The sequence below is a fragment of the Aspergillus puulaauensis genome, chromosome 3 (genome assembly GCF_016861865.1).
Source record: "Aspergillus puulaauensis MK2 DNA, chromosome 3, nearly complete sequence".
NCBI classification, from domain to species: Eukaryota; Fungi; Ascomycota; class Eurotiomycetes; order Eurotiales; family Aspergillaceae; genus Aspergillus; species Aspergillus puulaauensis.
The window spans coordinates 510,016-536,714 of NC_054859.1; the positions used below are offsets into that span (position 1 = coordinate 510,016).

At 50.9% G+C, this 26,699-nt stretch overlaps 12 protein-coding genes across 12 annotated transcripts; 6 read left to right on the forward strand and 6 right to left on the reverse strand.

Annotated features, from left to right (window-relative positions):
- Positions 1-91: 91 nt before the first annotated feature.
- Positions 92-1,077, reverse strand: MAD2 (spindle checkpoint protein MAD2; the record flags this gene model as incomplete). Its single annotated transcript, XM_041701292.1, has 7 exons — positions 92-380; positions 437-656; positions 704-732; positions 791-829; positions 880-905; positions 952-977; positions 1,029-1,077. The coding sequence occupies 7 exons, from the start codon at positions 1,075-1,077 to the stop codon at positions 92-94; spliced, it is 678 nt and encodes a 225-aa protein (XP_041554192.1).
- A 265-nt stretch (positions 1,078-1,342) lies between these two features.
- On the forward strand, positions 1,343-3,388 carry GUF1 (GTPase GUF1; the record flags this gene model as incomplete). The annotated part of the gene is made up of 2 exons (XM_041701293.1): positions 1,343-2,070; positions 2,125-3,388. 2 exons carry the CDS (start codon positions 1,343-1,345, stop codon positions 3,386-3,388), a joined length of 1,992 nt encoding a protein of 663 aa, XP_041554193.1.
- A 409-nt stretch (positions 3,389-3,797) lies between these two features.
- On the forward strand, positions 3,798-8,196 carry APUU_30225S (DNA-directed RNA polymerase III core subunit RPO31; the record flags this gene model as incomplete). Its single annotated transcript, XM_041701294.1, has 2 exons — positions 3,798-3,892; positions 3,960-8,196. 2 exons carry the CDS (start codon positions 3,798-3,800, stop codon positions 8,194-8,196), a joined length of 4,332 nt encoding a protein of 1,443 aa, XP_041554194.1.
- A 311-nt stretch (positions 8,197-8,507) lies between these two features.
- bud32 (serine/threonine protein kinase BUD32) lies at positions 8,508-9,452 on the forward strand (the record flags this gene model as incomplete). The annotated part of the gene is made up of 1 exon (XM_041701295.1): positions 8,508-9,452. One exon carries the CDS (start codon positions 8,508-8,510, stop codon positions 9,450-9,452), a length of 945 nt encoding a protein of 314 aa, XP_041554195.1.
- Positions 9,453-9,572: 120 nt separating this feature from the next.
- Positions 9,573-10,614, reverse strand: APUU_30227A (putative gamma-cysteine synthetase regulatory subunit; the record flags this gene model as incomplete). Its single annotated transcript, XM_041701297.1, has 2 exons — positions 9,573-10,491; positions 10,592-10,614. The coding sequence occupies 2 exons, from the start codon at positions 10,612-10,614 to the stop codon at positions 9,573-9,575; spliced, it is 942 nt and encodes a 313-aa protein (XP_041554196.1).
- A 215-nt stretch (positions 10,615-10,829) lies between these two features.
- On the reverse strand, positions 10,830-11,890 carry APUU_30228A (aldo/keto reductase family protein; the record flags this gene model as incomplete). Its single annotated transcript, XM_041701298.1, has 5 exons — positions 10,830-10,982; positions 11,080-11,452; positions 11,542-11,723; positions 11,773-11,830; positions 11,886-11,890. 5 exons carry the CDS (start codon positions 11,888-11,890, stop codon positions 10,830-10,832), a joined length of 771 nt encoding a protein of 256 aa, XP_041554197.1.
- An 815-nt stretch (positions 11,891-12,705) lies between these two features.
- On the reverse strand, positions 12,706-14,047 carry APUU_30229A (amphiphysin; the record flags this gene model as incomplete). Its single annotated transcript, XM_041701299.1, has 3 exons — positions 12,706-12,728; positions 12,778-13,803; positions 13,864-14,047. The coding sequence occupies 3 exons, from the start codon at positions 14,045-14,047 to the stop codon at positions 12,706-12,708; spliced, it is 1,233 nt and encodes a 410-aa protein (XP_041554198.1).
- Positions 14,048-15,772: 1,725 nt separating this feature from the next.
- Positions 15,773-17,498, forward strand: NFS1 (IscS subfamily cysteine desulfurase; the record flags this gene model as incomplete). Its single annotated transcript, XM_041701300.1, has 2 exons — positions 15,773-16,873; positions 17,076-17,498. The coding sequence occupies 2 exons, from the start codon at positions 15,773-15,775 to the stop codon at positions 17,496-17,498; spliced, it is 1,524 nt and encodes a 507-aa protein (XP_041554199.1).
- Positions 17,499-18,767: 1,269 nt separating this feature from the next.
- APUU_30231S (indoleamine 2,3-dioxygenase) lies at positions 18,768-20,251 on the forward strand (the record flags this gene model as incomplete). The annotated part of the gene is made up of 2 exons (XM_041701301.1): positions 18,768-19,058; positions 19,112-20,251. 2 exons carry the CDS (start codon positions 18,768-18,770, stop codon positions 20,249-20,251), a joined length of 1,431 nt encoding a protein of 476 aa, XP_041554200.1.
- Positions 20,252-21,773: 1,522 nt separating this feature from the next.
- APUU_30232S (FAD-binding oxidoreductase) lies at positions 21,774-23,367 on the forward strand (the record flags this gene model as incomplete). The annotated part of the gene is made up of 3 exons (XM_041701302.1): positions 21,774-21,911; positions 21,980-23,201; positions 23,249-23,367. The coding sequence occupies 3 exons, from the start codon at positions 21,774-21,776 to the stop codon at positions 23,365-23,367; spliced, it is 1,479 nt and encodes a 492-aa protein (XP_041554201.1).
- A 30-nt stretch (positions 23,368-23,397) lies between these two features.
- On the reverse strand, positions 23,398-24,075 carry APUU_30233A (uncharacterized protein; the record flags this gene model as incomplete). Its single annotated transcript, XM_041701303.1, has 1 exon — positions 23,398-24,075. The coding sequence occupies one exon, from the start codon at positions 24,073-24,075 to the stop codon at positions 23,398-23,400; it is 678 nt and encodes a 225-aa protein (XP_041554202.1).
- A 598-nt stretch (positions 24,076-24,673) lies between these two features.
- APUU_30234A (Zn(II)2Cys6 transcription factor domain-containing protein) lies at positions 24,674-26,639 on the reverse strand (the record flags this gene model as incomplete). The annotated part of the gene is made up of 6 exons (XM_041701304.1): positions 24,674-25,589; positions 25,643-25,782; positions 25,846-26,065; positions 26,119-26,173; positions 26,226-26,458; positions 26,551-26,639. 6 exons carry the CDS (start codon positions 26,637-26,639, stop codon positions 24,674-24,676), a joined length of 1,653 nt encoding a protein of 550 aa, XP_041554203.1.
- Positions 26,640-26,699: the final 60 nt, after the last annotated feature.

Below are 26,699 nucleotides of genomic sequence, written 5' to 3' on the forward strand. Positions count from 1 at the left end.
AGATAGATATCTGTTATATACCCGGAAATAACATAGAAAACAACGACAAGGTGACTCCGACAAAACGCCTGACCTGCTTCTCATTTCACGTTCAATCGGCAAGACGGTAGCTGACCATCGTTTCTACCCTGTGGTTGTTGGTGCTGAAGCTCCGAAGCTGTACCTTCTCGGCATTCTTGATATCTTTGGCATCGCTGTCGCCCCATTCGACCGGTACTTCCGAGTCTGCATCTGCGTAGACAAGGACGTTGAATGTGCAGTCGCCGTCCAACACGGGAAGGAATGTAACAGAGGCAGTGATCTGTCGGAAGATAGCCTGGATCTCCTCTTGGATTTGCTTTTCTGTTTTCTCGACTTCCGAGGTTTGAGAGTCGGTATCTCTGAAAATAAAGACAGTCAGCAAGTGCATAAATTTGACGTATTTGACAGAATATACCCCGGCGTATCGTTCTCCTTATCGCCTGACTTGCGAGTCGATTGACTTTTGGACTTCTTCCCAAATATTTCCACATCAAACTGCCACCGCTCCACGTGCTCACCAGTCTCTTTGTCCGTTATAACAACAACAAGCTTGGAGATCTTGCCTCCTACCATCCATTTGTTCAATTGAGACATGATCTTCTTGATGTACGCCTTCACCTGATCATCGGCGGTGACTGAGTCCGTTAACGCGAGTCGCGGGGGAGGGGAAGGGTTGGCTAACCGAGCATGTTCAAGCCATACTTTTTGACACTGAAAGAAGAAAAGTTAGCTTGTAGTTTCCCAAGATATGAGAGGCATTGAGACTTACGTTGTGAAATCTTCTGGAGGATACACCCCTCGTTGGAACCTGGTGCGGCGTTAATGAGCTGACCCGGAGATCCGCGGGATGAATCTTACAGGATGGAGTTGATAGAGTATTCAAACTGAATAAATTAGTATTAACCAAGACGGTGGCAATAGAGGTCTCACAAATTCAGCCACCAGCTTTCCCGATCCTATTGCTGGTGAGTTTCCAGTATGCGGGGGACGGAAGAGTGGGTGCTTACCTTTCAAGGAGAGCTTGTGAACCTTGGACTTGTCTTTTGATACAGACATGGCAATCAAATATGCGTGCAATTAAATATCGCCAGAAGATGAGTGCGTTTCTGCTGCTGAAGGGGTTTGGGAGTGGAAGAAGTTGAGCTTTGTTTACTCGCGATAGTCACCGCAGCAATTTGGTCGACCGCCCGCGACTGGTCACTTCTCCGCAGCCAACTTTTTTGCCGATCGATCTCCGGTCCACGACAGTCCACCAAGCAACAACCCGACTGAGATTCCCTGTCAAGCAAGTAGTCATTCCCATGTTATTGCAGCACTCCCAATGCGAGGATGCCTGCAATTAGCCGGATGGCTGAGCGCGGCTCCGAAATGGCCTGCGTCCAGCCTTCTTAAGGCATCCAGATCTTCCTACGCAACGCGGTTTTTTACCACCACCTCTTCCTACAATGCCTCAAGGGGCCCTTCGAAAGTTCCTATGACCGATCTCGAAGCTAGAATATCCGCAATTCCAATTGAACGATACCGAAACTTCTGTATTGTCGCGCACGTCGACCATGGAAAGAGCACGCTCTCCGACCGACTCCTGGAACTTACCGGCACAATCGAACCGGGGACGAATAAGCAGGTTCTAGACAAACTCGATGTTGAGCGAGAACGAGGAATTACAGTCAAGGCACAGACATGTACTATGATATACAACCATAAAGGGCAGGACTATCTTCTCCACCTTGTTGACACCCCCGGCCACGTCGATTTTCGCGCGGAAGTGTCGCGGAGTTACGCAAGTTGCGGAGGAGCGCTACTTTTGGTTGATGCCAGTCAAGGTATTCAGGCACAGACCGTCGCAAACTTTTACCTTGCTTTTTCCCAGGGATTGGAGTTGGTTCCTGTCATAAATAAGGTGGACCTACCGTCCGCCGAACCGGAGCGGGCTCTCGATCAGTTGCAGCAGTCCTTTGAACTTGATACCGATGATGCAGTGCTTGTTTCAGCAAAAACAGGACTGAATGTGGAACAGCTCCTTCCTACCATCGCGGAGAAGATTCCTGCGTACGTTATCATGTTTTCCTGCGTGATTTATGTGATGTGCTGACAATAGAATAGACCGGTCGGCGACTCTAAGAAACCTCTCCGCATGCTACTTGTCGATTCTTGGTACGATTCTTACAAGGGCGTTATCTGCCTGGTCCGTGTATTCGATGGTGAACTCCGCGCAGGTCAGCAAGTTGTGTCATTCGTAACAGGGATTAAGTATTTCGTGGGGGAAGTTGGTATCCAATATCCAACCGAAACCGCCCAAACTGTCCTCCGCGCTGGTCAAGTCGGATACATTTACTTCAATCCGGGTATGAAACGAAGTAAAGAAGCCAAAATTGGTGACACATTTACAACGGTCGGGTCGGAGAAGCTCGTGGAGCCGCTGCCTGGATTCGAAGAGCCCAAAGCAATGGTCTTTGTGGCTGCGTATCCTGTAGATGCAGACCATTTCGAGCACCTGGAGGACAGCGTTAACCAGATCGTTCTTAATGACCGAAGTATCACTGTGCAAAAAGAATCCTCGGAGGCACTTGGGGCAGGCTTCAGACTCGGTTTCCTGGGAACTCTACACTGCTCGGTGTTTGAGGATCGCCTTCGTCAGGAGCATGGTGCGAGTATTATCATTACACCGCCATCCGTCCCAGTCAAGGTCATCTGGAAAGATGGCAAGGAAGATGTTATTACCAGCCCTGCTAAATTCCCTGACGAGGACACAGTGCGCATGAAGGTCGCGGAGTTGCAAGAGCCGTACGTTTTGGCCACTTTGACATTCCCAGATGAATACCTCGGAAAAGTCATTGAACTTTGTGAAGCGAACCGAGGGGAGCAACAGAGCTTGGAGTATTTCACCTCAACTCAAGTCATCCTCAAGTACCAGCTCCCTCTGGCCCAACTGGTCGACGATTTCTTTGGCAAGCTGAAAGGCGGAACGAAAGGATATGCTTCGCTAGACTACGAAGAATCTGGTTGGAGAACTAGCAACATCGTCAAGCTGCAACTACTCGTTAACAAAGCACCTGTGGATGCTGTCGCTCGACTATTGCATTACAGCCAAGTAGAGAGACTAGGAAGGCAGTGGGTGACCAAGTTCAAACAGCATGTCGACCGACAGCTGTTCGAGGTTATCATCCAGGCTGCGGTCGGTCGCAAAGTCGTGGCGCGTGAAACAGTCAAGCCATACCGGAAAGATGTGCTGGCAAAACTTCATGCCAGTGATGTTAGTCGGCGAAGGAAGCTGTTGGAGAAACAGAAGGAAGGACGAAAGCGACTCAGAGCCGTTGGAAATGTGGTGATTGAGCACAAGGCGTTCCAAGCATTCTTGTCGAAGTAGCGATCTCAGCTGTACATTGTATTATATAGAGCTTTTGGACGTGTATATTATTCAGGATTGAGTTAAAAAGCACTATAGACATTCATGGACCTCCTCATTAAACCGACAGAACCTGGTATAGTTGGGCTGTCGCTGATTGGACGAGATGAGGGGGAGCTCTGTCGGCGCGAAAAAAGTTTCGTCGCCGACCCCGCCGTTAACTTGACTTGCAGCCTCTCACTCTCCCACCTCAACGGCCTTCTCAGTTCACTTTTCAGGTTTCTTGACGGCGGTGATTGTTTACTAATTTATCCAGACTATTGCGCCGACTTCTGTTTCACCACCGCGCGAATTTTGTCCGAGCTCTCGCGCCTCCGATCTCCAACCCCGTTGAGTCATCTCCTGCCATGATCATTCCTTGAGGAGCGTGATGCAGCCTCTGGAAGGTGTGCAGGCCGACCTGGGCAAGGCCCAGGTCATCGACCGCGTCCCTAAAGTGATCAAGGAGCTGAAGTTTGGCGTTTTGTAAGTGACCGCTGGTCGAGGGTTTCGCCGGCGCAGGGAGAGGCTAACGGCTTCGGCTTCTCCGCAGGTCCAACGATGACATTGTCAGCCAAGGCGTGGTGGAAGTATCCGACCGCAAATTCTACAACCTCGAAAATGACCGAGCCGTCGTTCCTCATGGCCCTCTCGATGGGCGCATGGGTATTTCGAACAAATCCTCGTCCTGCCAGACATGCGGCGGTGCGCTGCAAGTTTGCAACGGCCATTTTGGCCATGTGAGACTTGTCTTACCTGCGTTCCATGTGGGATATTTCAAGCGGGTGATTAGTATCTTGCAAGAAATTTGCAAGGAGTGTTCGCATATACTGCTTCCCGAATCAGAGCGCCGTGCTTTTCTCCGTGAGATGCGCCGCCCGCGACTGGATAACTTGCGAAAGTTGCAGATTGCCAAACGAGTCAACGAACGCTGCCGCAAGACCCGAACCTGCGAATACTGTGGTACTGTGAACGGCGTGGTAAAGAAAACAGGCACCAGCTCTCTTAAAATTACCCATGACAAATTCCGTGCCTTTAATGCGTCGACGTCGATGAAAAAGGTACCGCCGCCTAGCAAAATTGTTTTCGATAGGTCGCTTGAGGAGGCGAGGGGTTCGAATGGGGAGGTTGAGAAACACTACAAAAAAGCCCAGGATGATTTGAATGCACTGCGAGTTTTGAACCTGTTCAAGCGCATATCAGATAGCGATTGCGAGTTGTTGGGCTTGGATCCTAAGGAAGCAAGACCGGAGATGTTTCTTTGGCAGTTCATCCCTGCGCCGCCGGTTTGTATCCGTCCCTCCGTGGGTCAGGATGCTTCGTCCACAGAAGATGATCTGACGGCCAAGTTGGGAGATATTGTCCAGAGTAACATTAATCTCAAAAATTCTTTGCTGAAAGGCGCACCTGTGCAGACCATTATGGAATGCTGGGACTACATGCAACTACAAATTGCTGTCTATATCAACAGTGATGTTCCAGGCCTCAACAAGGCGGACCTGGGAAAGCCCATCCGTGGTTTTGTGCAGCGTTTGAAAGGAAAACAGGGTCGATTCCGTGGTAATCTTTCCGGAAAGCGTGTCGATTTCTCTGGTCGAACTGTCATTTCGCCTGATCCTAATCTACGTGTTGATGAGGTCGCGGTCCCGGAGCTTGTTGCAAAGAATATGACTTATCCTGAGGTGGTTTCTAGATACAACAAGGAGAAGCTGCAGCAGCGGGTCCGAAATGGAACGAAAAAGTGGCCGGGTGCCAACTATATCATCAAGAAGGGCAACCCATTGAAGACTATGCTCAAGTACGGTAGCTTGAAGTTCATTGCCGACCAACTACAGGAAGGAGATATCGTTGAACGCCATATTGAAGATGGTGACATCGTCCTGTTCAATCGTCAGCCCTCCCTCCACAAACTCAGTATCCTATCCCACTTTGCGAAAGTTCGTCCTCACCGAACATTCCGATTGAACGAGTGTGTTTGCAACCCATACAACGCCGATTTTGATGGTGACGAAATGAACCTTCACGTACCCCAGACAGAGGAGGCCAGAGCCGAAGCAATGGAGCTGATGGGTGTGAAGAATAACTTGGCGACACCCAAAAACGGAGAGCCCATCATTGCCGCTATTCAAGATTTCATCAGTGCCGCCTATTTGCTTAGCAGCAAAGATAATTTCTTCGATCGACGTACTTTCACCCAGATATGCCTGTATATGCTTGGCCCGGAAACTCGTTTCGACCTTCCAGCGCCTGCGGTTCTTAAACCACAGATGCTCTGGACAGGAAAGCAGGTTTTCAACATTTTGATGCGCCCCAATAAGGACGACCCGGTTATGGTCAACCTAGACGCAGCTTGCAGAGAATACAAGCCAGCAAAGGATTGGCCAAGGGACCTGGATCCTAACGATGGATGGCTTGTCGTTCGGAATTCAGAGGTCATGTGCGGTGTGATGGACAAGTCTACTATTGGTTCTGGAAAGAAGGACAATGTGTTCTATATTATGCTTCGTGATTTTGGCCCAGCTGCAGCGGCCGAGGGAATGAACCGTCTGTCGAAGCTATCGGCTCGTTGGTTCACGAACATGGGCTTTTCTATCGGAATCACAGATGTATACCCCAGCGAGAAGCTGATACGTTCGAAGAACGACCTGGTCGAAGCGGCGTACGCAAAGTGTGACGAGGTTATTGCACAGTACAAGGCTGGAACGCTGGAAAAGTATCCTGGGTGTGACGAATTGCAGACCATGGAAAACCAGCTCTCTGGTATTCTGAGTAAGGTCCGTCAACAGGCTGGTGACGAGTGTATTGCGCAATTGAGCAAATACAACTCTCCACTGATCATGGCTACATCTGGATCGAAAGGTTCCAGTATCAACGTGTCTCAGATGGTTGCTCTCGTGGGTCAACAAATTATTGGCGGCCAGCGTGTGCAGGATGGTTTTCAGGATCGAACCTTACCCCATTTCCCAAAGAATGCCCGACAGCCCCCATCAAAGGGTTTCGTTCGAAACAGTTTCTTCTCGGGTCTTCTTCCCTACGAATTTATTTTCCACGCAATGTCTGGTCGTGAAGGTCTGGTCGACACTGCAGTCAAGACTGCTGAAACTGGTTACATGTCACGTCGTCTCATGAAGTCTTTGGAAGATCTTTCTACTGGATACGATGACACGGTGCGAAACTCGTCCCAGGGAATTGTGCAATTCCAGTATGGTGACGACAAGTTGGATCCCGTGGATATGGAAGGTAAAGCCAGGCCAGTCCATTTCGACCGAACTTTCATTCACTCCGAGACTACGACCTACAAGAATGATGAACGCAGTTTGTCACCTGCTGAGATCATGCAAGTATGTGAGGAAATGCTCTCGAAGGAGCGTGCCAAGCTTGTACGGAAAGATCTGATGGGAACTGAGCTGGGCTACATGGATCGTACTGACCACGGTATTGACCAATTTGAGAGTGCCCGTGACTTCCTCGAGTCTATTCAGGAATACGTTGGAACTAAAGCCGACAAGTTGATTTCTCGAGGTGGTGACAGCGACCCGTCCGACGAGAGGACCATCAAGGGGTTGAACCACACAGGAAAGCTCACGGAAACGACGCTTCGGACCTTCATTACTGAGTGTCTGACGAAGTACAAGAGAGCCCAAGTTGAGCCAGGACATGCTGTTGGTGCTGTTGGTGCGCAGTCCATTGGAGAGCCTGGTACCCAGATGACTTTGAAGACTTTCCATTTTGCTGGTGTCGCCGGTATGAGTATCACACAGGGTGTTCCCCGTATCAAGGAAATTATCAACGCCTCCAAGGAGATCAGTACTCCTGTTATTGCCTGCGAGCTGGTCGAAAAGCAACACGTTGTCGGTGCCCGCATGGTCAAGGGACGTATCGAAAAGACTTACTTGCGCGATATCACGCACTACGTCCGGGAAACATGGACTGGGAAAGAGGCCTTCTTGACCGTAAAGATCAACTGGAACACGATTAGAGACTTGGAACTCGATCTGTCCGTGCCGAAGATCCGCCGTGCTATCGAGAGCACCCGAAGATTCAAGGCAAGCGACTTGACCTTTAGATCAACGCGCTCACACATCCACATTATGATCGATCTGGATCCTTCTAGCAAGGACAAGCTGTCCAAGACAGAGATTGCCGCGACCAGTGCGGATCCCTTCCTCCGCCTGAAGGCTCTCAAGCGTCTCCTCCCCGACATCCAAGTTCTCGGACACCCGCAAGCGAGTCGTGCTATCATCCGTACCGACGAAAAATCCGAGAAGAACACCCTCTTGGTCGAAGGATACGGACTCCGACAGTGCATGAACACGGACGGTGTCGATGGCCTCCGTACCATGTCTAACAACGTGATGGAAGTGCGCGACGTCCTCGGAATCGAAGCAGCCCGGAAGACCATTGTCCAAGAAATCAGCGAAGTCATGAAGGACATGGACATCGATCCGCGTCACATGCAGCTGCTGGCCGATGTCATGACCTACAAGGGTGAGGTACTAGGTATCACCCGATTCGGTCTGGCAAAGATGCGCGACTCCGTTCTGCAACTGGCCTCTTTTGAGAAAACAGCGGACCACCTGTTCGATGCTGGTGGAGCCGGCCGGACAGATCTCATTGAGGGTGTCTCGGAATGTATCATCATGGGCAAGACGGTGTCGCTGGGTACAGGTGCGATGGAGGTTGTGCGCAAGATGAACTTCTACGAAAACCAGATCGGGGCGAAGAAGACTACCTTTGAAGATGCTTGGAATAGTGTTCACAATCAGAAGGGCAAGAAGAGAAAGGCATAGATGATTTCCAAGGAAAAGCATATTGGGCGTTTAGCGTTCGTTGGTTTGTACGATTGATGGAATACTCATGGTTCACGTGGTGGCTTAGATCTAAGAATTAGTATTCAATATAAACAATCTATCAATAGCTCATTATCCTTGTAGTCCCCGTAGAGTACAATCCGTGGCGACGAAGTAGTTATCTCGCGGCTCGGTCAAAGATAAAAAAAGTTCCCCACCACAAATTTATCAGAGCTTCTTCCCCTCCTGCATTCTTCCCTCAACTTCAACTTGAATCCACCACCTCACCAAGTAAACCAAATCCAAACCAGATGCCCAAACACAAAACCGAGCCCTCCGAAATATCACAACCAACCCGGAAACACCTAAAAACAGACGCAAACGAGCCTCACCGTCCGAAACCGCCCACAATGCCAGGAACAACCCACCCACCCCCGCCCTTCAGCACAATCCTCACCACCCCATCCTCAGAAACAGAAACAGAACCCTCAACTCCATTGACACCAATCTATCAAGGCGCTGAAGCACACCTATACAAAACCACCTTCCTAGACCCCTCCACACCAGTCGCGCTCAAGATCCGCCCGTCAAAACCCTACCGACACCCGATCCTGGACCGACGGCTGACCCGCGCCAGAATCCTACAGGAGGCGCGATGCTTGCAGAAACTAGTGAAGGAAGGGGTTAGTGTCCCCGCGCTGCTGGGACTGGATTGGGAGGGCGCCGGTGGAGGGAGCTGGTTGGTTATGGAGTGGGTTGAGGGTGGGGTTGTGAGGGCGGCTTTGGATCAGTGGGAGGGGTACATTAAGGGACTTGAAAGAAGAGAGAATAAGGAGTTGGGTCAGGTGGTGAATGTGGACGAGGAGAAGAAGGTTCGCGGGCTTCTGAGGAGGATTGGGGGTGCGGTTGGGGGGTTGCATAAGGCCGGGGTTATACATGGAGATTTGACGACGAGCAATCTTATGTTGAGGCCTGTGGGGAGTTTAGTGCAGGATGGAGGAGAGGGTTCACCGTCTATGGAGGGGGAGGTTGTAATGATTGATTTTGGATTGGCGAGTCAGAGTTCGGCGGATGAGGATCGCGCGGTGGATTTGTATGTCCTTGAGAGGGCGTTTGGGAGTTCCCATCCTCGGACGGAGAGATTCTTTGACGAGGTCCTTGTTGGGTATAAAGAAAGTCATAGGGGCGCGGTATCAGCGCTGAAGAGGCTGGAAGATGTACGGATGAGAGGAAGGAAGAGGAGCATGATTGGGTAGTCTACCTAAGTTCAACAGCGGCCTATACAGACTCAAACAAGATGCATTGCAATCCAAAGCACAAACGCCACGCTTTTACATGCGAAGAAACAAAGTCGTAGATGACAAGAACTGTCAGAATCAAAGTCCGGGTTCAACACAGCTCCCCACATCCGCAAGGGCAAAATAACCCTTGTTCTCGACAACACCCCGGTCTTTCACCACAGCGGTATACTTCACCACCCACTGCGTCTCAATATGCCCCTGCACACCATCCTGCGCATCCGGCGTCGATGCCAGAATCCCCGCCCCACGTTCGCCAGGGCCCAGCAGCTCTCTCGTCGTCCCAACAGGCAGGATATCATTGCAATCGTTATGCGTCAGCAAATCAATCTTCTCCTGCTTCGCATACAAAATCAGGGTCTTCGGGACAACACAGCAGTCCTTCAAATTAATCTGGTCCACAGATGGCTTGACCCGCGTGTGCTCCAGAAACCTCGCCAACCGCTCACTGCCGAACTCCGCAACGCCCAGCTGCGAGATCTTCCCCTGATCGTAGAGACTCTCTAGACTGCGCCATGTCTGCACCAGGCTATCAAAGTCGTCGGACTGCTCCTCGCTCCCGTCATCAACGGAACTGACTTCCTCTTCCTCGCTATCATCTTCCGCGTCGAAGAGAATCCCAGGGAACGAAACGATCAGCAGATCGATCGAGTCGACATGCAGCTCCTTCAGCACAAGATCGATCGCCTGTTTCGTGTGCGCGCATCGGCGTGACACGGGGATGCCGGGGAGGTAGAATAGTTTGACGGTGATGTCGTACTGGGAGCGTTCCTCGGCGAGGCCGCGCTGCGAGAAGTCCACGGCGGGGATGTATAGTGCGTCGTCATTCTTTCTTGTCCATGATGCGTAGCGTTCGGTTGAAGTTCCGTTGCTTGTGGCCGCGGTGGATTGTTGCGCGGTTTGGAAGTTTGCGCGGAGGGAATTGATCAGTTCGACGTTTGATTTGAACGTTGATGGTTGGCGGATGACGGAGGGACCGCCAGAGGTCATTATATTCCTGATAGAGATTTCTGTTAGTTCCGTGTGATGTGCGATTGTGCTTGTTCGAGGGTGGGCGTTGGGTGGTGGGCTAGGCAGGGATGGCAGGGATCACGTACGAGGTAGAGAGGATTAACTTCATGGTCGCCGATGATGACAGGCTTGAGAGTACAAAAGGACTATTTTCGCTCTAAAGAGTTTCCCTGTTCAAGAGGGCGGAGAGAGCGGGATTGGAGTTGGAAGGTGGTGATGGTGGGGTTGCAGATGTCAAAAGTATCGATTGCTAAGCAGCGCGGGGGCCGATCTTCTACTACTACTCTATCTCTTATCACACACCAACTATCTACATCCACCCATCTAATCATAGTCAAGAGTAGGATCCCAGTCCGTCGGTGAATACTCTCCCGTGTGCAGAGTCTTCATATCCTCATCCGACAGTTCGAAATCAAACACCTCCGCGTTCTCCTGGATGCGATTGGGCGTGACGGATTTGGGAAGTGGTACAAGGCCCTGAAACCAGTCAATTACCATCCAGTCAGTCTACATTCTACCACCAGATAAAGGTAGATTTGATGGAGCAAAAAAAAGCAAAAAAGGTAGAACTAACCTTCTGCAACCCCCACCGAATCATAATCTGTGCCGGCGACTTGCCATACTTCTTCCCCAGATTTGCCAACAGCGGCTCCTTCATCCTCTCACCATGCGCCAAAGGCGAATACGCCTCGACAATGATATCCCGCTTCTGGAGCCACTCGATGATCCCCGACCGGTCACACCACGGGTGTATCTCGTACTGCCCGACATCGATCTTGCTCCCGTCGCCGCTGGACTGGATGTACGCCTCTAGTTCGTCAAGGTGATGGATGCCGTAGTTCGAGACGCCGATGGATTTGGTCTTTCCAGCTCTCTGGGCTTCAACGAGGGCTTTCCACGAGCCGAGTCGGGCTTCTTTTCCGCCGTAGGGAGCGTGGAGGAGAACTCTACATGACAAAAAAAGAATCACATAGATAGTTAGACTAGCTGGACAAGCTGTAGGATTTATGGGGGAAAAGACCGGAACCAAACTCACAGGTCGAAGTAATCCTGCTCCGCGGTTTTCAGGCTCGACTCGATCGCCCGCTTGGTAGCATTGTACCCCATTGACCCCGGGGGAATCTTAGTAGTGAAGAAGATCTCGGATCTGTCGATCCCGGAGGCAGCTATTGCACGCCCGCAAGGCTTTTCGTTGCGATACATAATTGCGGAGTCGACCTGTTTAAATTAATTAGGTCAATTGAGTTATGAGAAACGGGGGTAGTACATGGCGATATCCGATGCGCAGAGCCTCTCGAGTGGTCTGCTCTGTTTTGGATGCTGGACTGGACGTCACCTAGTTAGTCCAAGTCTCTAGATTCGATAGGACGAGAGATTTACATCATATAGACCTGGCTTCTGTTAGTGAAACTGCTGGCTCTTGTTGTGACGGATTGCTTACACCATATCCTAGGATAGGAATCTCGTGGCCCGAGTTCATTCGGTAGGTGGAGCGAAGACCCTTGAGGGCAGCCATGATTGTTTTTATTGCTAGAACTGGAATAAGGATACAGAAACAGGAGAGTTAACGAGTTGAGTGAGGGCAAAGGTGAGAGTTGAGTTGGAGTTGGGGTATTTATACAGATGAGATCATTGATTGGAAATCTAGTGGGGCTCTACTTATTACTCTCCCGTAAAGCACTGCACTCTTCTGCTATACTATGCAAAGACCAGTTATTTGACATTCCAGCCATTATTGCGTCCAGAATTTGTAGACCAGCACTATAGCTTTAACCTCCATATGTTAGACTTCGTATTGCCTACTTGATCTGTAGAGGACTGGGTAATGAGGGTTGTGGACAATGTTTATGAAGATTAAATTACAGGTATCTGAAGCGTAAGAGACCCTTGCACTAGAGTTCTTGGTGGGATATCACCTTCAATTTGATGATCGCATATTTCCCCAAGTCTACACGGACATGGAGAATAGCCCACTGGCAGAGTACTGACGCTGTCGTACTTCAATTGCTGAAAATCAAGATATATTATATATACACGGTGTCAATGCCATGAGCGCTGCGGTGTAAGCAAAAGGGCCAACGAACGACAATTCTTTATGCGAGTGTAGAAAGCCCTGGTGAGACCCCCAACTCCGAAAACAGGTATAAAATTTGCAGAGAATAGAATTAGGACAGCTGTATATCAACCTCGGCCTCACATACTAGTTCAATTGGACGTAGTTCGCTGCAACGCGTTAGTAAAGATTTGCAATGGTTTAAAAGGAGTAGATTACCTGGGAACTGTCCTTCTCGCCCGTCAACACGGCCTGACCACCACTCGTTTGTGTTGTCCGTCCGCTGTATGATTTCGATGACTTCACCGGCACTGAAGCTCAAGTCACCGTGAGCCTGTGCTTCATAATCGTACAGTGCTGTAACCGTCTCGGCAGGGGCGCTGAATCGAGAAGGCTTCGGCTTTGGGGGTGGGGGTGCTGGCTTTTTGGCTGCAGCGGCGGCAAGGGCGCTTCCGCTGGAAGAGCCGGGGGAGTAGGGAGGTGGTGGATTGTCGACAACATCGGGATCGCTGGCCTTTGATCCAAAGCGGCCCTTCTCGGCAGCCAGTTTGTCTTTAACACTCATCTTCGAGCCTGCTCCTGGGCGGCGACCACCTGTCGTCTTGTAGTGGACAATAGTGAGCTCTTCAGCCTTCTCCTTGGCGTCTCCGCGCTTCTCGTCGTATGCCTCCTCAATATCCCGCGTTAAGTCAAAATAGCCAATGTTAATGCCTTGCATCTTGTCGTGCAATGTGTAGAAGACGTTCAACTGCATGTAGTAGAAGGATTGGAATAGCGGTCGGATGAATTCAGCCTCGAGCTGGAACAGTTTGGGCAGCTCTTCCTTGAGCAGGTCGTTATAGCCGTTGAACTCTGATGTAGCTTGCTCCACATCACCCTCAGCCTTATAGAGAGCCTTCTCATCCTTCAGCGACTTGTCCTTCTTATCTTGAAGCTTCTTGAGCGTGGCACGATGACGGTCGTAGTCCAGCTGTTTATGGTCTCGCTTAACGCCAACCTTGCGAATCGCCTTAATCACTTCCAAGAGTTGCTGCGCAGGGCTGACGACGCGAGAGTCAATCATCTCCAGCTCAGGCCCTAGTGATTCCTTCAAGTCCTGCACGATTGCTTCATATTCCTCGCAGGCCCGAATCCCTTCGGGGTTCCCTTCAATCGTATATGTGCTTGGGTCGGAGGCACGGCCAGAGATGGGTTTGTATAATTCTGTCATGGCCTTGGAGAATTCGATCTGGTGGTCCAACATGCCTAAGCGGGGTACATGTCAGACCGGCTTGAGGCGGGAGTCGTCCATAGAGATAAACTTACCATTCACGGCGTCGAAGTACTTCTTTGACTCATCGTGAAGTTTCTTAGTCTCCTTCTCGAGTTCCTGAAATCGGCGTTCTGCATCGGAGTAGACCGCGTCCTGGGTATGCTCGCCAATGTTGAACTTGGCCTTGAAGTTTTGCGGGGCGCGGACAAGGCTCTTCTGGAAACCCTTTAAACTCATCTCGCACACTGGGTGTTTCGGGAGGCAGCGGAATTGCTCGGTATGGGGTAAAAGGGGTGGTTTGAGGTGGATAACGAGAAAGGAAGGGGGGAAGAAGAACGAGAAACAGGGCTGAAGAAGTAAGTGGGGAGAACGTGGGAATTGGCTGGTTTGCTGGTGCCTTGACTTTCACGAACGCTGACGCTCACAGTTAGACTGTTTGCCTGTGGCTGAGCTGTCTATGACATAATAGGGCCGAAATCGTGGCTGTGACATGGCTCGTGACGGGCCCGTGACTGGGCAAGGGACATTCCAGCTCCACTCTCCAGTCCAACTCTGTACGTAGTTTGTACTCCGTCCAGTCCCTTGGTGAACAACAACTTCATGTTGATGGCTCCTGATGATGGTTATTGTTCCCCGACGGCGATGAGTATGAGATCTCAGTATCCTTCAAATTACGGGGTGTCGTACTGTGGTTTGCCATGACTTTACTCCGGTCCGGGACACGGGCGTTCCAAGACAGCAGTAATCATGCTATCAAGGGTTGCAGGAATTCCATAAGCATGCATGCCCAGGAGGCTGAGTTCCTACCGACATATACGTTTTCTTAAACCAAAATACCGTCGCGACTAAGGCTACCGCATAGGCAATCGTCGGCCCGTCTCTTGATTTCTGACTTGATCAGTCTCAACGCGTGTCCCTTGGTCGTCTGGGTGCCAACCAATCTATTTCTGCAATTCATCCTTCATCGAGGGTCGGACCAGCCGCAAGCACCTAGGTACACAGATAGGCAAGGACGACTCGTGCCCCGTAGATTGGACGCGCCTTCTCATCTTGACAAGAGTAACCCCAGTTTTAATACGCAGGAGCGACTCGCGGGCGCGGAACAGGCGAAAAAGGCAGGTACGGCGGTTGGGTTGAAGCTGTTATTGACGTTGGTATCATTTTGGTTGCAGGCATCATTATACAATTGTATTTGTTGACTAGAATATCTGATTTGTTAAGTTTATCGCTAGTGTTTATACTCTGGTGGGGCAGTCTGGATATTATATATATCAGGGGAAAACCACGAAATTTCAATGGAATCGCAACTAGACAGCATCGAATGCCTTAGCAAGACACATACTACTGGATTAATTTTAATGCTCGTCGATACTACGGAGTAAGGGCCAATTTGAACAGGGTTCGTGCGGGTCTTTCAGTCTACTATTCGATCCCCAGCATAGGTGTTTATCTTACCAACAGAATCGCCTCTGCGGTACGGGAAACTTGCCAACAAACTTTAACAACTAGTGAGGTAATCGTAAAGAGTCATTGAAGAATCTCATTTAAGGGTACTTTTGAAATAATCAGGGAATGAAGCTGATAGTGGTCTATAGTTGCCGATGTCGATGGTCTAGAAAAAGCTTGAAACTTGCTTGGAGTGTTTGCCTTGGTACAGAGAGGAAAACAGCTCTCCTGTTCTCTCTGGTCTGGACCTTATAAGAGTTGGAACTGCTATAGGTAGACAAACCTACCAGGTAGGTGCTTTTGTACTCCGTAGAAGACCCCCGGATGTCCGATCTCCGACCACGGTCGGATATAAACCCGATCAGGAATAGCGGCTTGGCAATGATATAACGGCCCCGACTTTTTCGCACGTCACCGTCAGCTCCTCTCTTAACAAACCTCAGACATATTGCCATCATCCACCATCACAACACCAGCTGGATCATTTTATGTTGGGGCTGTAAATTGCTATCCATCATGTCTAGCGTGGCTCCTTTCGCCTTGAGACAGGCATCCCGAGCCTATGCGCGCCGGCTGTCGTCAGCACAGCACCTGCTTTCCCGGCGGGCGCTCGCCACCCCTGCCTACAGGACCTATGTCACCGAGACCAAGGCTGGAAATGCCCAGGTATCCGTCGACACCGCCATCAAGCAGGAACAGAAGGAATTTCTTAAGAAGACTGGCCTTGCGCCAGGCAGCGCCGACCTTCCGGCCTCTGGTGTCTCCGGAGATGCTGCCATGAGCCCGGCCGCGGGGATCCTCGGACAGGCTACGATAATGGACGAGGGAACGCGACCGATCTATCTCGATGCGCAGGCGACTACCCCGACCGACCCTCGTGTTCTCGATGCAATGCTCCCCTATCTTACCGGAATTTATGGAAACCCGCACTCGCGGACGCACGCCTACGGCTGGGAGTCGGAAAAGGCCGTTGAGCAGGCCCGTGGATATATCGCCAACCTGATTGGTGCTGATGCAAAGGAGATTGTATTTACGAGTGGTGCTACGGAGAGCAATAACATGAGTATCAAGGGTGTGGCTCGGTTCTTTGGCCGCTCTGGAAAGAAGAAGCACATTATTACGTCTCAGACAGAGCACAAGTGTGTCCTTGACAGCTGCCGACATCTTCAGGATGAGGGTTTTGATGTCACGTATCTGCCTGTCCAGAATAACGGTCTCATCAAGATCGAAGACCTGCAGGCTGCTCTGCGCCCAGACACTGCTCTTGTTAGTATCATGGCTGTCAACAACGAGATTGGTGTTGTTCAGCCTTTGGAGGAGATTGGAAAGCTTTGCCGCTCGAAGAAGGTCTTCTTCCACACCGATGCCGCTCAGGCTGTCGGCAAGATTCCGCTTGACGTCAACAAGATGAACATCGACCTGCTATCCATCTCGAGTCACAAGGTCTACGGCCCCAAGGGTATTGGTGCGTGCTTTGTCCGTCGCCGACCAAGAGTCCGTCTCGAACCTATCATCTCCGGTGGTGGGCAGGAGCGTGGTCTGCGTAGTGGTACGCTCGCTCCTCACCTGGTTGTTGGATTTGGCGAGGCCTGCCGCGTTGCCGCTCAAGATATGGAGGTAAGCTTGCCATTTGTTTGATATGTTTTTGTTTCTGCGACGAAGATTATGTGCTTTATTATGCTTTTTTGAGAGGTTACCGGGGTAGCTACACGCCTTGCGTGTCCTGTGGCCTTTGAAGAATGTAGCAGGGGTGATGAGTCGAGATTTTATTCAGATTTAGAAGCATGGGAGTGAGAACCTCAACTGACTGACTGTCTAGTATGACTCCAAGTACATTACGCGACTGGCCAAGCGCCTGTCGGACGGTCTCCTGGCTATGGAACACACCGCACTCAACGGTGACGCCGAACGCCGCTACCCCGGATGTGTCAATGTCTCGTTTGCATACGTCGAGGGCGAGTCTCTTCTGATGGCCCTGAAGGACATTGCGTTGTCATCCGGTAGCGCGTGTACGTCCGCCTCGTTGGAGCCCAGCTACGTTCTCCGTGCACTCGGCAGCAGTGACGAGAGCGCCCACAGCAGTATCAGATTTGGTATTGGGCGATTCACGACGGAGGCCGAGATTGACTATGTGCTGAAGGCCGTGCGGGAGCGAGTGGACTTCCTGCGGGAGCTGAGCCCGCTGTGGGAGCTGGTGCAGGAAGGAGTTGACTTGAACACGATTGAGTGGAGTGGCCATTAGTATACTGGTATTTTGCAGTGTTTTCCGTGGCGTTAGATCTTGTAACATATGTACAGAATGATAATACATCACATGACCTCAATCAAAAAGTAGCAGGATGGAGAGAGTCGAGTAGAGACCCAGTGTAAATCAGGAAGACACAGCCGGACTCCATCACTCCATAGGCAGCAGATCATCCGCACACCGAGACTGAAACGGGGTGGCGTGGGTGGGAGCGAGAGACGCTAACTCTCGCTTAATTCTCGGCTGGTGAATCTGCACCCACACTTTGCAGCAAGTTGCTTCCGGCTCTTTCTCTAGCACGCCCGCTACCACTCGCGCTACCACCCATTCTTATCGGACCCCTCTCGCTTCCACCCAACGCCTCGCTGGTGTCTGTTCTGCATCTATAGACTGGGCTATAGACTCAACGGCCAAGTATGGGGTATATAGCTCTGCTGTCAACATGCAACTCCCGCTGAACTCCCTCCTACTTCCCCGTACAACTCTCCTTTTTTTCCAGCACCTCCCCCCGTCTCGTCTCCTGCCTGCTCCCTTCCATCACACTCAATACACCCCTCTAAAACACCACGCGAGGCAAATAATGATCCCGTGCTCGCCTTCCAACTTGGCCCACTTGGCCCCCGGTTGACCTCGTAGCTGCTCCGATCCAACCTGTTTCCACGGTCTGGCTCGCCTTTAATAATCAATTATGATCATCTGGCAGCGAATCGCGTGTCTGGCCACGGCATTGCGGAATTCTCTGCGGCGTTGATCCCTCATTGTTCCAATCTCTGGTTCCTGTCCCCGGCCGGTGTCGGTCCCTGGCTGCTCAACGGGCCTCAAGGTTCCTGCTTCCTGCTGCCTTTTTTCTCCGGCTCTGCTCGTCCGACCTCCTGCATCTCACATATTTCCACGCAGGAACTCTGTCTCGCGGATCTTGCGGATCGTCTTCACCCCGTTTATCTCCGGGATTGACAAATCCGTCAACACGCGTCATTTCCCCCTCTGGAGAGACGGCCAGGGCTGTTGGATTTAACCTCCCGGGTCTCCTCGCTGGGTGGCGTCTTTCATTTACCCCCCCGCCTACATCGTCTCACAGCGTCAGTCCCTGTCAATGAGAACTTTATGAGAGTTTACGGCCGGTGTGACCTCTGATCCTTAGATCCTGAGGCGTTTCTCTACCTCTCTTTGCAATTGTCTTCTCGAAAGGCACGTGAGACTTGGACACATTTATACCGGATTGCCTCATACCATCTTCATCTCGAGATCTGCATCTGTTCAGTCATTATGCTTCCTCCTATCCCTATTCCCGCAGACTACGGCGTCTCGCCAGACTCTGGCTTCCTTCCTTCCGAGCCCCCTCTCGAGCAGTTACCTGATCCCTACTACTCCAAGTGGGAATGGATAGCCTCCAATATCCAGGGCCTTTTGCTGAGCAGGAGGATACGCGGAGTTGTTGATACTATGCCTTCGCTCTCAACGTCATATCTTCAGACGGAACCAGAGTGGATGAGAGCATACTCTATTTTGGGGTTCATTCTTCATGGCTACGTATGGGCTGGTCCCATGCCAGCAGAGGTATGTTGTGCTATTCCTGCATTATCATTTGACCACTGTACTAACGAAACCAGAGAATACCACCTCAGCTGACCGTTCCCCTCCTCCAAGTTTGTGACCACCTTGAGCTACCCCCCGTAGCATCATACGCAGGCCTAGTCCTCTGGAACTTCAAGCCAATCTTTCAAGATGAGCCTCTGGGCGACCTGGATAACCTAGCCTGCATCAACACACTCACCGGCTCGTTGGACGAGCAATGGTTCTACCTCATCTCCGTTGCCATTGAAGCCCGCGGTGGCCCCGCTATCTCATTAGTACTGCAAGCAATCGCCGGTGCTCGGGTTGGAAACACCCTCGTCGTGACGAAATGCTTGCAGGCGCTAGCAGAAATGATAGACGAGATTGGAACTTTACTGGAAAGGATGTACGAGCATTGCGACCCTTATGTGTTCTACAACCGCATCAGACCGTATCTAGCAGGGAGCAAGAACATGGCTGATGCGGGCCTTCCCAATGGCCTGCTGTACGACGATGGGAAGAACCCCGAATACCGTCAGTACGGAGGTGGGAGTAACGCTCAGAGCTCATTGATCCAATTCATCGACATTGCCTTGGGCGTCGAGCACCGACCCACAGGAGAGACCCGTGCTGCGCCCTCTGAGGAACAAGGGGTTCCAGCAGCGCCTCGCCACGGCTTCATCCAGGAGATGCGTTCCTACATGCCAGGCTCCCACCGGCGGTTCTTAGAACACACCAGCGCCGTCGCAAATATCCGCGAATACGTCGAAGCTCGCAAGTCCGACAAAGCCTTGTCTTTGGCATATGACGCGTGCCTGTCGATGCTCCGATCAATGAGAACTAAACACATCCAGATGGTCTCACGATACATCATCAACCCGTCCCAAAATGCACGGGGCCGGCCCACAACAACCCTGAACCTCGCCACCGCCAGGAACAACGAGAAGCCCGACGGCAGCAAACTACGTGGGACAGGCGGCACCGCACTGATCCCATTTCTCAAGCAGGCTCGAGACGAGACGGGCGAGCCCGCGGTCGACGCCTGGGCGCGGAGATTACTGACGACTGGGTCTGTGGAACCAGGGTTTGCGTCGCTCAGTAAATTGGGCGAGCATCCTGATGGACACCTGCAGGTGGTTGGTCTATCGGGGACGTGGGCTGCAGACGATAGCGAGGGCGGAATATGTCATTGGTAGACAGTCGGCAGTCGGAAGCTTCATTTTTGTCTGGGAGGGTTATTGCATGCACCGCTACGCATTGCATTGCGTATTTTTACATATTACGGAGTTAATTAATGAGCGTGGTCCATGACACCATTTATGATGCAATTTCACCATTCTTAAAGCCTTTTATTAAACCCGGGAATGTATTTCCAGTTTCCACGTAGATTGAACTTTCGAATCAATATAACCCCGATAGTTCAAATCTTCCAATCATTACCCTGACGCACAGATCGCGGATAGCTCACCCCAGGATAATAACTTACCCTGGTCCCAATTTAGCTGGTCAGATCCCCAGTCGTTTATATCCCGACGTCCCGATCGGATTCCGATCCCTGAGTCTCCTGGAATTTGGACATGGCCTGTGCGTTGATATTGATCTTTGTAGTATACCTGACAGTTGCAAAATGGTACGTTTATGTTGGTCATCAGCTTAGCCAAGATAATCCAGGCGGCTTGAAAAGTGCCATAATCTCCTCTGCCTGGCCTTAGAGCAGACTATACCAGCAATGTCCTTCTCATCGAGCCCCAGCCGCACAGACTAAAACCTGGAACGACGGTATAGGCAGGCCATGTCAGGCCAGCTGGGGTCGCACAGTGCTGTACAACATCGGAGCTTATCTGTTCCACCGTCACAGTAGTTGAAGCTTTGCCTGACAATAGTCATCTGGCCATCCCGACGCTGTGTTCGGGGAGTGAGCCTTTTGTTTGTAAGGCGCAGGGCATGGGGATTGAAACTTGCGTAACTGCTGCTTTCAAGTCCTTGTTGTTTGTGCAGTTATCTCATCATATCATAGCACAGCGGTGCAGATATCCAGGGCTGCAGAGAAGCATTAATCATTTAATTTGGTTTGGTGGTAGCACTGTGATTACTGTGTAGCTTGAGCTGGTGAAATATGGCATGTTAATTACTTTAAAGAGAATAGAAGGTTTCGCTGTTCAAATAAAGCCAGAATTGCTAGTCGTTCGCAAGGCATCAATAGCAGTGGCGAATACTCAAAATAATGGTGAATTATATCGACCGTTGCTCCCACTGTATTATCCTCCGCAACATCTGCATATTGCTGAATTTTTATAGCTCAAAGCTGTCACGATCATCTATGATAATCAAACATGTTTATCCGACTCTCTTTCCTGACGTCATTCCTATCAAAAGTACATACAAGCACAGAGCCATGGATCGCACCCGTTGTCGCTCGCTACGATTGTCTCTATTCAAGCCATCATTGACAGCCGAATCCGAATTTCCGCCGCTCGTCCGAAGGTGCTGTTCCCAAGTTGCCCATCTATAGCAGCCCTTGGGGCCATCCATGGTAAGCCAGAGCGCATGCCGGGATGGCCTGATCTGATGGCCAGACTCGACTGTTTGCCACAGATTGATTAATATTGCCATCTCCAACATAACGTCAGGACTCTTCTCGGATTTAAGACAGCTTCTTTCTTGTTTATCATGGACTGAAGATGAAAAAAAGTATACGATATAACTGGAAAAGAAAGAATGCCCTTCCTACCCTTCTCTAACATCCTCAACCTTCGGAAGGAACTCGACGACACCCACGCCGAGATCCTAACATGGGGATGCGATGGCTACGTCGAGAGCGTGAAGCAATGGAGCGAAACATGCGATACAGACGTCGTAAGGATTTTCCCTTACAGCTAGCCTTATAATGATAACGAAAGATGCAGAGAAACTGACCACTCCAGGGCGCGCTGGTCCGGGTGACATCAGCCTCAGAGGCAGCAACAGTAGTCCGATTCGCAGCACACCATAGGATCCCATTTACTGTGAAGGGCGGAGGCTACTCAACCAGCGGTGCTTCAACCTCGCACGGCGGTATTGTGCTTGATCTATCCCGCCTGCGCAGGATCCATGTAGATCCGCACGCGCGCGTTGTCACGGCCCAGGGCGGGGCGTTGTGGGAGGATATTGATGTTGCGGCTGCGCAGTATGGACTGGCTGTTGTTGGGAGTACGCTCAGCCATATTGGAGCTGCTGGGGCGACACTGGGAGGGGGCTATGGGTGGTTGACTGGCCAGTATGGGCTGGCGATTGACAACCTTCTCTGGGTGCGGGTGATCCTAGCTGATGGAACTTTGGTGACAGCGTCTGAAGAAGAGTATTCGGACTTATTCTGGGCCATTCGAGGGGCGGGACAGAGCTTTGGGGTTGCTGTTGAGTTGGGCTTCCGAGCGCATAGACAGGATCATCCTGTGTTTGCTGGGACGCTGCTCTTCGAGGCGGACAAGTTGTCTGCGATTGTCGAGTTTGCGAACAAGTTCGAGACCATGACCGATGGGAATCAGGGATTCTGGTTTGGATTCAGGATGCAAAATCAGGTGGCGCAGTGCTCTATCTTGGCGCTTGTGTTCTATAACGGATCTGAAGAAGCGGCAAAGGAATTCTTTGCGCCATTGTTGTCACTGGAGTCGGTGATGGATGGGACGCAAATGCTTCCATACGATAGCCTCAATGGTATACTGGCCACGGCGGAGACACAGCCTTGCCCTAAGAGTCCGACTGGGGTCGACGTGCCCTATCCAGCAGATAAAGCTGTGAGCCCTCGGAGGAGTCTGCGGGGGTCAAATATCACTCTCCCTCTAGGAGTGGATTTTGTCTTGGAGATATACAACGAGTTCAACCGCCTGCTGAGGGACTATCCACAGGCAAGGGACAGCAGATTACTCTTCGAGCTCATACCAAACAAACAGATCCGGTCAGTCCCTAACCAGGCCACCGCATTTGCGAGCCGCGGGCCTTACTACAACGTCAGCACACTCTTTGAATGGAACGATGCAGGCCTGGATGACAGAATAAAGTCTCTACAGGAGGATTTGATGAGTCGGATTGGGGATGAGGGAGGCATCTCAAGGAGACCCGACTACAATGTGTCGGAACATGGAACAGGGCTATATGCGAACTATGCCGGTATGTCCACTGCAGCTATCCCAAGACAGAATATTAACAAAATACAGGCCATAAAGCACCCCTCGAGGCCATATTTGGGGATAACCTCCCTCGTCTCCGTGAACTGAAGAAGAAATACGACCCGCATAATACATTCAGGAAGTGGCACAACATGACTCTCAAATAGCAAACATATATGATACAAAACATACTCTGCTCAACCAATTTTCATCGCCGCCTCTGCAATCTTCACAGCCTCCAGCTCCTGAGTCTTGACCACACTCACCAAATAGTTCGTCCCATAGTCCGACGCCGCATGCACAATCACATTATCCCCATACCCACAATCCCTCTCATCAGGCCCAGCCTCAGTATACTCCGCAAAGCTCTCCCTCGTAACTCCATCCTTACTAGAAAGTAACACAGCACTCGCAAACTTCCTCGCCTCTTCATAAGTCCCAAACGTCCCCTGCACATTGATATCCCGGACTACACCTCCTTCGTCCCCCGTATATTCCACCGCCGCCTGCACAACATAATACAGCGGGACCCCAACCCTCCCATCCGCGAGATCACTCGTCAGTTTTCTCTCATTCGGAGTCGTATCAATGCGCACCCGGAACGCCGTCCCATCAGGCGCAGTGGCGTAGACGACCAGATGCGGCGTGCCGTTATGCTTCTCGAGCAGGGAGGGTTTGGTCTCGTAGTGCTCGAACCAGTCCTGTTCGTAGCCCGCCTCGTAGAGACAGCTGTGCGCTGCTGACTTTGCGGCGAGGAGCGAGGTGTATGTCCCCGGGATACGCACTTTTTCGACGACGTTGTTAGGGTTTTTGCCCATGTGCGAGGTTGTCAGGAGGATGTGGTAGAGGCTTTCGGGGGTGGTTGTTTTGTCCATGGTCTTATCACTGTTATTATTTACTCTTGTGATTGTTCTTATTTACTGTAAAGATGCATTTATTTTTTCTTCCACAGGTAGGCATGGCCTTAAATTAATCAGTTACTACGTGGAAGTGGAAGTTTGGTACGCCACTCACACCACCGAATCGTCATCGTCATGAGTCCATCGCTACATATTACAGTCATGAGACCATGGCCAGAATTATGTTCTATTAATTCAGTGTGCTCGAGAGCTAATAAACATAGGCCTGGAAAATAACGTCTAATGCCGATTACAGTGGGCTAATTCTGTCGCGAGAGCCAACAATACTATATAGAACATGGCCAGTCCCATCGACAATTTCTATGCCTGATCCGCTTCCTGGCTGAGACTGACAGGCACCTTAATATTGTTATTTACTGTATTGTAGGCTGAAGCTGTTCCAATATCTCGGGGCTAGGGCTTTTAATAATCGATCATGATATATATATTGATCCAAATATTGAACGGGGACATATTACCATTCTGCCATAAAAATACCAATTGGCAATAAACCGACTTTTATACTGCTTTTATGTTAGCACCAAATAGAGAGTAACTGCGCCGACCGTATACATCAGCCGTAAGTTTTCTTCATCTGAGCCCATATATTCGCGCCAAATTCCTTTCCATCGCGAGATAATGCCGCTGGCCAGGCGAACATTGCTAGTCTAGACTGCACAACCTTCCAATCCGTCGTTCCAGTGACAGCACTCCAAGCGCGAACACAGTCGCGAAACCATTCATAGAGTTCTTCGAGTTCCGCCTCGCACGGCCATTTCTCAGGCGTGGAAGTCCGCGTATCGATGGACATGTGTTTAGACAGAGCTAGAGCTCCGAGAAATACTTTCCAGAACCAAAGGGATTGTCGCATGCTTCCATGGCTTCCGCCCAGGTCGGCGCGGGTCTGTTCAATGTCGCGTTTTAATATCAGAAGGATGCGGCACAGGAGCCGGTACTCGAGTGGCTCGCCTGCGTTGATGATGTTGAGCACGCTGTGCATATATAATACCACCGTTGCAGAGATGCCGCTCCACGAGGATTGAAGGAGTGGTTGCGCCGTCTTTCCTCCGGTTGGAGAACTTTGGTTCTCATCACTATTGGAAAAAGATGATATGTGAGAAGTAACGAGAACCAGGAGCAGCTTTGTAGGGCCGCCATCGTTCCAGACTCGGTTAATATTCTCAACTGTGGGGTTGAGGCAAACCAGATCTGCCGCCTCTGTCATTCCTTTGAGACAGGCCATGATAGGCACAACATCTACTGATTTAGGCCGGCTGCCATGGATCGGGGGCGGGCTGAAGAAATACGGGAATAGACGTATGGCCTTCAATCTGGTTTCGAGGCCACTATGCTCTATTTTGTGCCACAATTTTATTAGATGCAGGGCCTCAGTTGATGAACCGTCGTCATTGGGGTCGATGCCTTGGGCCGTGCGAAAGCGCGTAAAACCTTCAAGACGGCTTTTCAAGGCAAGTACAAAGCCAGATGTTCTGTATAGTGTCCTGTTAGTGGATGGTTCTTTCCTAAATCGCCGAGGACTTACAGGAGAAGATAGCGACTAGCGAGCTCGCCATCTATATCATCAACGTTATCACAGGCACCGGCTGCCTGTCCATGAGAGTCGAAAAGGGCCATAACACCATTGAGGTGAGTCTCTGCAGCGGCCAGATTACCAAGGCACGCCTAGGAAGAAGCATTAGGTAATGTTCCAACGCGAGTCATTAACACCCCGAGTCATTTTCTCACCTCAGATAGCGAGATCGTCAAGATCTGTCTCACACAGGCGAGAAATGTTTTGGAGCCTCCAGCCCCAAGCCAGGAATTGACAATGCGCATGCTCTCAACCTTGTGGAAAAGAAAGGCAGACTCATAATCCTGCAAGTTGCCAGTGTTCCAGCAATAGTGTATGCCAGCAAGCAGAAGCGTGCTTCGAAGCGCATGTTCATCGTGCGTTGCCAGAGCAATACTAAAAGCATTGATTATACTTCAATGACAGAACACTGGGTTTGTCGAACTAACCAGTCATCTTTTGGATCTGCCGGAGCCACTGCAAAGGCCATGCCGGTGTGATAGACTGATAAACCGAGTTAGTAATGCCAATCTTCATTGATCCGAGCGCAACATACAGTAGTGATATAATTCTTGTGATTTGAACGGCATTTTGATAGGAAGTGTATCAAACGGGTCCATGGCCGAGCCTGGTGCCGGATTTCGACCTGTCATACCATCCGCCTTTGCCAATGCCCATGGAGCATGCTGACCGGGTGGGAGTGCATTCCTTTGCAGCATCCTTCGATCCCGAAGTGGGATCACGGGGGCTGCATAGTTGCATGATCGGCTACCGGCAAGGCAGGCTAGGCTGCCAAGATAGCTGTTAGCGAATAGTCCACATTGGCGTCAGCATGCAAGAGAGTACTCTGGCCATTCTCTTGAGTCGAGCTGAGGACATACCAAGATGGACGTTGCTCGTCGCATCGGACGTGGCGTTGCCTGCATGTCAGACATCCGGCTCTGCTCCGAGTATTGGCTCTCTGTGACATTCAGCTGACCGGTGCCTAACTATCCTTGGAGTCTTGAGCAGACAGTCGGTGATACAGGAG